This window comes from Cardiocondyla obscurior, linkage group LG10 (genome assembly GCF_019399895.1).
Source record: "Cardiocondyla obscurior isolate alpha-2009 linkage group LG10, Cobs3.1, whole genome shotgun sequence".
Lineage (NCBI taxonomy): Eukaryota > Metazoa > Arthropoda > Insecta > Hymenoptera > Formicidae > Cardiocondyla > Cardiocondyla obscurior.
This window is the reverse complement of record NC_091873.1, coordinates 2,200,159-2,209,758: the sequence shown is the minus strand read 5'-3', so window position 1 is coordinate 2,209,758 and position 9,600 is coordinate 2,200,159. Positions and strand designations below refer to the sequence as shown.

Genomic DNA, 9,600 nt, shown 5'->3' with positions numbered 1-9,600 from the left:
CCGCAATCCCCGCCGTTTTATCCAATCTCGCGTGAAGCCCGGAGCGACATTATGCCATAGGGATTGTTTATCGCTATCATAAGCCGCGCTCGCGCGATACAAAGGGTAAGTGTATAGTTCATAATCTTCCATTCGAGCGTGAAACAATTGCCCGCCGGGACGTCCGTTCGAGCAGCGCTTCGCGAGGCAAGTGGGTAAGATTTTTTGAACAATATTTCTCCAACAACATTTTATTCAAGTCACACGCGCGAGTCGCCGTCACGTTCTGGGGATGCTCGAACAGCTAAAATTACTCGAGATTTGACGACGAGTTATTCGGAGTTAATCCCAGATCCTCGGCGGGTGTCGGCGAATCGCTTAAATTGTTCGGATTATGCAAATTGCGATTGCAATTAATTGAGAAGCTCGGGTTACTCGATGGCTGGAAGCCCCGAGTTCGCCGCCGCGTGCGTTCGCGCGACGTAATTGTTTCTTCTCTGTTGCAGGTATCGCTTGCCCTCGGGCTGGATGCAGGCGGATGGGGTGCGCTGGTAGAACGAACGGGCGCGCACGGAGCTACCAGCATTCTCGGCCACGGTGGCTTCTCCGGGCTGGCCGGGTTGGCTCGTCGGTGCGGTGTTTGTTTGGCGACGTTTCCGTCGCCGTGGCTGCTGGAACGACACGCGTTGCTGCAGCACGCCGGCCAGACCAGCGACGACAAGCCGTTCACCTGCGAACAATGCGGCCAGCGCTACCGCTACCGATCCGCCTACGTGAAGCACCGCGAGCAGAACCATCGCGCGCGGTTACCAGCCGACAAGCTCTTCACCTGCGACGTATGCGGCATGCAGTTCAGGTACCTAAAATCCTTTAAAAAGCACCGTCTCAACCATGCGCTTGAGCGGTTGCAGCGCGCACCCGAACAGAGCGGCGTCGTCGTTGTCTCCGCGCCGGCTGAGCGCAGCGATCAAGTCTCGAGCACCGGCGAGCCGTCCCAGGTGGAAACTGGAAGTGACACCACAACGAATCCGGGCGATGCTGAAGAGATGCGCGGGGTGTTTTCCGAGGGCGCGCGCGGTGACGAGAGCGTTTCGGAGACTGCGAGTGTCCAGGAGAACCCCGGCGATGCGGTCGAGGTGCAGATTTCAGAGACCACCGCCGCTGTAGCCGGCGGGGTCGTCGGCGGCGGCGGCGGTGGTACCAGCAGCGAGGCCGGCGACGTCGACGATAACGCCGTCGACGATGACCGGCACGAGCCGAGCGAGGCGATAATCGGCCTCGCGCGGACCGTCACTCGCGAGGCCGATCGTCGCGAGCGTCGCTTCGCTTGTCCGTTCTGCGGCAAGTGCGTGAGGTCCAAGGAGAATCTAAAGCTACACGTGCGCAAGCACACCGGCGAGCGGCCCTTCGTTTGCCTGTTCTGCGGCCGCGCCTTCGGCGGCAAAAGCGACCTGACGAGGCACCTGCGCATCCATACCGGCGAACGACCGTATCACTGCGAAATGTGCGGCAAGTGCTTCGCCCGGGCGGACTATCTCTCCAAGCATCTGACCACGCACATCCACCAGCGCTAACGCGATCTCAACTCGGCTCACCCGCCTCGGCCTGCTCGCAGCCGAAGGGCAATGCGACGACGCGCCCCTTTCTCTCCGGCGCGTCCTGCCGCGCGTTGATCTCGCGGCCGTCGCGGGGCGACTCGAGGATTGATCTTACCGCTCATTATACAATACCAAATACTCTACGATACGTCAATGACATGGGAACTTAGACGAAATTGCGACATCGGGGTGTCTACGAAGCAATTGCGCGCGAACCGCACGTCCGTTTGCACGCTATTTCTTTCCGGCAACGCTGCTCGAGATAACAATTCGCATCGCTCACCCCTTCCGACTCGCGAAGCTGCCGCAAGGCGACAAACGGCAATAATCTCCGACGCTGCTTAATTAACCAACGACTGATTTCAGTAGCGCACATTGCAATCCGAAGCTTAGAACATCCGGTCGTTGACCAAATGCCGAGATCATACCTCGAGTTCGTAAGGGCGTTCCGCTCTCGATTGAGAGTTGCCGAGCGAAGAGCCGTACTGCTCGCGATAAGCGCTAGGTGAACCTGCTGAAAAACTTCTACTGAAGAAAGAAAGACACGGAGAGAGAGATAAAAAAAAAGAGAAAATAATATAAAACCGGACCGCATCTATCTACCGCCGCTAACCCAACAAGACGCGTCAATTACGGGGAGACAAGGTAGGATAAAATGTGATCGTGCGTGATCTCTGCTACTACAGTCTACCAATTCTAACGACGGCTTCTGCGCTACGATAGTGAGACTAATTTGTGATAAGGGATATGAAACCAAAAAGAAGAAAATGAGAAAGGAAACCAAAGAAACGCGACAACTCGACGAGCGAAAGCCGACGGTCAAAGGCTTACTTTTGTTGTCTTTTTCGTCTTCGTGCTCCATCGACAAAGTGATATATTTGTAATGTAATCTCGATATACTCGACGTGTACTCGGTACGTAAATGTAATTTGCGATGACGATGCTGCGTGCGATTACAATAATTTCCCTTTACGCGAGCTCCGTGCAGACGCGAACACGTCAGCGGGTCCGCTTTTTGTTTCCTCTTCCCGAGTGGAAATTGATTCCCGCCGTTACCTAATAATTAGCTAGCCAATTCGTGGTTTATCTCGTGGCCGTTTAACAAAACTGTCCAGCACTGAATCAGAAATATAACACTCAAAATGTACTAGTTAATAACGAGCTAAAAAAGATAGTAACCAGACGATCGACACTAGACAGATTTTTTTTTTTTTTTTTTTTCTTAAATGACAACTTTATTTTTTGAAGATAGTCACTAAATAATAAATTTTTTCTTATAATTTGTGGCTATTACCAAGCTAGTCACATAGTTAAAAAATATATTTAATCTGCGCGATCTAACTACTAGCTGCAAAATCAGATTAGCTAAATAAATTTCCACTCGGATTTCTTTTACGCGGATGGAAAATCGATTTGCGTTCCGCAAAATAGAGTCTCAATCAGCGAGTTCACTTTTCAAAAAGCACGACGAAATTAATCACGATTATGAGTTCGGAAAATTAAATGTTAAATTGAACTCGATAGAAATTAAAAATTTCGTAATTTAAATATTTTCTTAATACATTGCGATTAATTTTCTTAGGTTCTTGGTAATATGAAGTAATTTATTTTTCAAGCCAAAGAGCTCTCGGTACGAAATATGTTTCCTTGATAAGTCCGTATAATAACGACGTGTTCGACGTTAGCACCGATCGGGAGGTCGAGCCTCCCCGGAAGCGTTGCCGGTGCCTTTAAATTCCCGAATGAACGAATGAATAATCATTTTCTTAACGATGCGAATAGCAATAATATATATCTTTTATTTCTTCCGTTTATATCAGAGACACCAGCGCGATTTAGGTTCGTCGTCGGGGGCCGCAAAGTAGCGTCTTGTTGCACGGTCTATGTTCGGTCCTTCCAAAAGTCCTCTTCATTTAGTCGCTCTCTTAGGTATTTATATACGTGCGTATAGGTTGCGAAATCTACGCATATACAATAACGAGATGCTGTCCAGCTAGGTGCTGGACCGCAGGACGAGAGTGGCCGGCTCATTCTCTTGGAATCGGTCTCGTAAGTAGCTTTAATTTCCGACCACTTCGTAAACCAAGTCCGATCGTGCGCTTTCATCGCCAAAGAAATAGAGGAAGAGACGTAAGGAGGCGTTTCCTTCGGGCAGCTCGTGCAGGCCCGAGGAATCATTTACGAGACCGGATCCCTCCACTTGGTCAGAAACACTTACTACCGTAGCCCTTAAGTGATGTATAGTGTATTTGCTGCTCTGTGTACTTTCGCGCGCTCTCGAAAGTACGCGAAATGAAGTTGAATAACGAAGGTGCTATCTAACGAATAGGGTTGATCGCCAGATGCCGGCCGGCCGGTACCTCTACCCGAGAGACGAAAAAAACGTGATGCGAGATGGGAAGAGAAAATAAAGAGAAGCTCTAGATTGCCAGCTATGTCTACCGTGCCAAAAAGAAGAGTGTCTAGGAACGGGGAGGAACCTAGAAGAAGAAGAAAGAGAGAGAGAGAGGGAGAAAAAGAAAGAAAATTAGAGAGCCAGAGATAGGAGAATCTATTCCGTCGGGCGAAAATTCAATTTCCCTCCAAGACCGGCCCGGTGCTGCGATAGGCCAATTTAGTCCGTAATTACTATACCGTATTATTATACCGTCTCGATAAAGATGTAATTTAACGATTAGATAATATGTCGATATTGTGTCGCCCGTGGTCAGGTGGTGCGGCCATCGTGTCGAGGTTTTATTAAGAGGAACGTGTCCAACGAATGTCAACGAGTATTCGCGGCGAGACGCGGGAAGCGTTTCGCTCGCGTTTGCACCCTTCTAATTTCCCACTTCTCGCCGTTTCGCCATATATAATATATATATGTGTGTATATGTATACATACACTCGTCCGCCCTAATAAGCTGGACATATATACGCGATCCTCGTGCGGTCAGATTCGAGGAGCGCGGATTAGAAGATTAAAGAAAACAATTCCATAACGCCTGATGCCCCGATCGTTAGTCTAATTGCCCAACGTGTCCACCCACTGCCGTTCTATTTTTAAGTTTATATTAAATATCAGCAGTGTAAAATCAAGTTCGATTCTTGGTTCTCAAATTTCCGAGTTTTTAGATTCCTCCATTCACAAATGTTGCAATCTTTAAATTTTTGATTCATAGATCTTGATAAAAAAAAAAGAAGAAAAAAAAAAACAGAAAATTCTTTAACCCTTTCGCGATTTCAGCACGTTTACATGGACTTTGTAATCCCGTTGCAGAGATTCGCACAATTTCCCGCCGGTGTGCCGCTTATAGTCGTGACTCGAATTGCCATTCAATAGGATACAGTGCCAAACGATTATTCTATACCGGGTGCAAGAGGGAGAGGGGGGGTGGGGCGGCATAGAAACGCGATTCGCAACGCGAATGCCGCCGAGTAAAAGTAATTTTGGGGCCGTTTGCCGCTTTCCGAATTCGGTTGTCCCCTCGCTGCGGAAGATGGGAACGAATGAAAGTACACTCCGAATTAAACCACCGGAAGCATTGCCGGACTTAGCGTTACGTTACGCGTATGTAATAACGCTAAATAGTGACCGCGCGAACAATCTAATCTCGTTTACAGCGGAAACGTTGCAGCGGAACATGTTGTTTGTACTTAGTTACCATATTAATTATATTTTGTAGACAGTAATACGGCTACTGACTTCGAGTCAACCACACCGTCGCTTTGTTGTATTAACTGGCGGACAGGTGCGCGCATTCTCTCTCGGATAGTCGATACAGAACTGTCGCGATTCTTCCCCCCTGTCGTTCTTGATAAACGTCGGAATCGGGAACGAGATACGTGCACGTTCTTCTGTGATCGCTAAATACGAGAGTACCTTAAAGTGACAATTAAGTCATGTGATATTTTAGTAACGTGTATCAGGAGTTTAGTGCGTATAGCAGACACTATCTAGTCATTTCATACTCAGTTAAAATTCGAGAGATTTAGCGGTAAAATCGTATGTGATAAAATCGATTAAACCTACTGCGTGTATATGATTATCAATGCGGGTCGAAGAATACTTTCTGCAATATCCGACGGATATTAATCTCGTCTCGAAATCGAAATAATTTTTGCCGGACATTTTTCAGTAATTATCACAATTGATACGCAATTGTTTATTTTCAGTTATGAACCGCTCCAAAACCATTCGACAACGTAGAAAGTCAACGATTATTAACGGAATTGCAACTTTCTTTTTAATTAATAAAAAAAGAAAAAAAAAAGAGAGAAAGGAAAAAAAAAGTACATATAATTTTCTATTTTAATTGGTTCGAAACTTGGACTAGTCTCGAACAAATTAACGCGAAATCAATAGTTTTCTGGTTAGACGTGATCATGTCGCTTTCCTTCGTTATCTTTACTAACCGCAGTTGCTGGCAAACGTCATTCGCATGTAATAGAACGTCGTAATGGTTTTGAGCGATCGGAGCTAGAATCGATAGAGAACACGCTAGAGATTGGACAAATCGACGCGGCCAGATACATATGTATTACATAATATGTTTATACACGTGTGCATCTATATGCGGATAACAAGTCTCGCGGGCTCGTTTAGACTTTCGTTCCCTCTCGAGCTTGCATCGAATTCCAGGAATCAATTAATCGCGCGGCGTGTGTGCAACTGTCCGCGTCGCACGTTAGCTCGCGTGATAGCCAGTCGTCTTTCAATCGAACTCTGGTAAAATGTAGCAACCACCTATCGAATGCGGCGGGATAATATATTTATCGCCGCGCCGCGCCCCGTGCATGTGCGAGACGATCGCGAATAGTTTTTGATTCGCGCCGCCACCGGCTCGTACCCTCGGGTCGGCGTTATCAGTACCGCGATATCAGGGTGTACAGGCACTTACGGGGTGCATGCTTCAAGTTCCTGAATAATTCCAGGAGCGTCATCTTTTTCCCCGGTTTATTCACTGTTCAATTACAAATAAGGTTAGAATTAAAATATTTCAATTAATTATTGATTTAATTTTAACATTTTTGGCGTGGCCAGTATTCCCAAAATTAATTATATTTTGTATACTTCACAAAATAATCCGCATTGCTTATACAACCCTTTCGATTCAGTCCTCTACAATTGAAAACATACCGAATTGAATTAATGTGATTTTATCGTTACACAATGCATTGACTGGCAGGGCTTTTGTTGGCCTGTGACTATTTTTTACATTCGGTCATATAAATCGATTACAGCATTCTGGAGCCGTAGCTCCAGATGTATTTTGCCTTTAGTCAAGACAAAAGAATTAAGTACAGGGGTCAAATCTTAATAATCTCGATAAGTTTAATATCCTCCGCTGTTACACGATAAATGTCACGGACGTAATGACTGCTCTCGGCGTTGCAATGATATTCGTACGTATCGAAACGACAATTCTTTTCTTTTTTTTTATTCCCACCCGTGATTTTCCTTTGGAGAAAGTAAAAAAATTGTAAATTAAATTTCTAAAAAGTTTATAGTACACTGAAAAGCAGATATGGCATTTGCTGCGACGGCGGCTAGCGTACGTGATTTCCTCCTCTCTCGGCCGCCGAGTGCGGGGAGGTGTAGTAGGCCGCGTTTCCCCTCATTTTTCTGTGACCGGTGCTCTGCAACACATTTATTCGCGCGCTTCGTGTGAGATTCGACGCACACCACGCCAAGATTACGTACGCTAGTCGTTGTCGCAACACCACGAACGCTATTCCTAACGGTGAGTGTACATTTGTCCATACTCTTAAGAAAACCGGGCTCCGGACCATCGGATTCTTCGATCGTCGTGGGGTCGGACGATCGGGCGCCCGATATATTAAACGATATTTTGTATAATTTAACTAACAAATAATATTTATATCTACGGATGTATATTTACACGCAAGCACCGCGATTTGTTACAATCCATCTCTCTTATGGCCTATATACGAATCGAGAAAGCGCGCGCTGAGCGTCGCGACGTTCGACCCGACGCGACGTCATGTGTCCTTATAAAAAGGGGGCCTGCATCCTCAGAAAATTCCTCGAACGGGGATCGATAATCTGCTATACCCGTTGACCTGTGCGTTTCGTTTTAATTCGCGTTCCAGCTCGCACAGAAGCATGCTTGGTTCATTCGTCAACCTTCGTCGTGAATGGTGGACTAACCGCGGTACAGGCGTTATGGTGTTTATTGGGCATTTTAAATCACGTTTAAAGTTATAGCTACAACACCAAGTAATATATACAAATATATACAAATATGTATATACGCACACATATGTATTTGTATATATAAAGATTCTAAGATAAAAATAAATATAAATATTATAAATATATATATATATATGACGATAATATTATATATATATATGAGAATATATTTAATGAATGTTCCTATATTTATATTATAAGTACGTAATAAGTACATAATAAGTACATAATAAGTGTATTATATTGATATTCGATGGCGATTTCAGGTTTTTACCAAAACTTAAATGTCTGTTTAGATAGTAGTTACTATCGAACACTAATTTAATATGCTGGAAGAGCAAGAAAGGGATAGCTGAGTGAGAGGAAAGAGAAATAACCCAAAAAAAAAAAAAAAAAAAAAAAAATGGTAGAGAGGTTGTGTAGCGAGGCGACAAATTTTTTTCAGAATCCTCAGAGAGCCAAGAGAGAGAGAGAGAGAATGAGAGAAAGAAAAAGATAGAGAGAGATGAAGTCGTAGAGATGGGGAAGAGAGACACATTCGGGAACGTATATTAAATGGGTTTGCATGTGTCGACGGCGAGGCGAGGGTCTTCCTATACTGACTGAACGATCAGATGTGATATATGCATAAGGATTAATTATTTACTCTAATCGTATATATAATATATATAAATATATATATATATATATATATATACATATATATATATATATATATATGTATATGTATATATATATATGTGTAATTAATATGATATTAATATGGTTACGATATACAAACATTATATCTATATATTGTGTATAGGTAGATAGGAACATATACAATGTTTTTAATGGTTTATCTATGTTCCGAGGATATATGCTAAGTGTATTTAGATAGGAAGCTGCAAGAAGGTCTCTCGCCGTTAATGTTTGATCGATAGAGACCTCCGGCTAGCGAGCGACTCAATTCACGTCAGAAATTCCTCCATTGCGTACTTTCGCGTGTCCGTTGGGAGAGAGCATCGCTGCCAATCGAAGGATGTCGATATCCCGACCGTCTTAATGATACGAATAATTTACATGTTTTTGCAACGAGAAAACGTTCTCGCGCTACCGTCTATTTACGTTCGTCTGGAAAATAAAAAGACGTCGATATATAGAAGTATGTACAATACTTTAAAGGCGATGCCTCTGTCTGTCGTATTTGTCGTTGTTATATGCGATTGGCTTTTTTTTTTTTTTTTTTAACTCACATTTAAAACTCGAAAGAAAATATCTACGACAGATTACGTCATATAGTCATTTAATACAGTGGTTTAAGAAATAAAATGTTATATGTATAAATTAAAAAAAAATTTCTTTTTCAAACAATTCTAAGTGCACTTTGCTCAAAGATGGGAATATATACGTAGGGGTTTAAGAGTCTTTCAAAGCATCACCGAGACATTTTGTGAGAAAATCTACGTCTCTGAAATATTTAGTATTATTTTACCTCCGCGAGCGGAAAAGGTTCCCAAAGGTCATTTCGAAATGCGCGAAATTAGGCAATGCGGGGTTTTTTTTCCGCGAATCCACAGCTGGCTGGCAGAGTGTAGAAAAAAAAGGGGTGGTGAGGAGAAATTTTCGGGAGTGTTTCAATTTTCACGCGTTCCGTGCAATAACAGTTTGCTCAATCCTCGGTGTCCGTCGGTCCGTCCGTACGGAACGACTACTCGTAGGTTATAAAAAGAAAAAAAAAAAAAAAAAAAAAAAAAGAGGAAGAAAACACAAAGAAAATGACGCGACAGCGTTACATTAACACACGCGTGTGTAGGGCGCAGTGCGACAAGTAGAAAGTAGTAGCTC

The 9,600-nt window shown here is 44.1% G+C and overlaps 1 protein-coding gene across 7 annotated transcripts in view; it reads left to right on the top strand.

Moving 5' to 3' along the window:
- The window catches only part of Mamo (zinc finger protein 628-like), a 207,230-nt gene extending 198,227 nt beyond the window's left edge, over nt 1-9,003 (top strand). For all 7 annotated transcript variants that reach the window (XM_070662583.1, XM_070662585.1, XM_070662589.1 and 4 more), the window contains one exon: nt 486-9,003. In XM_070662583.1, coding sequence (XP_070518684.1) covers nt 486-1,553 — 1,068 coding nt within the window. In that variant the 3' untranslated portion in view covers nt 1,554-9,003. The remainder of the gene's footprint in view (nt 1-485) is intronic.
- The last annotated feature ends 597 nt before the right edge of the window (nt 9,004-9,600 follow it).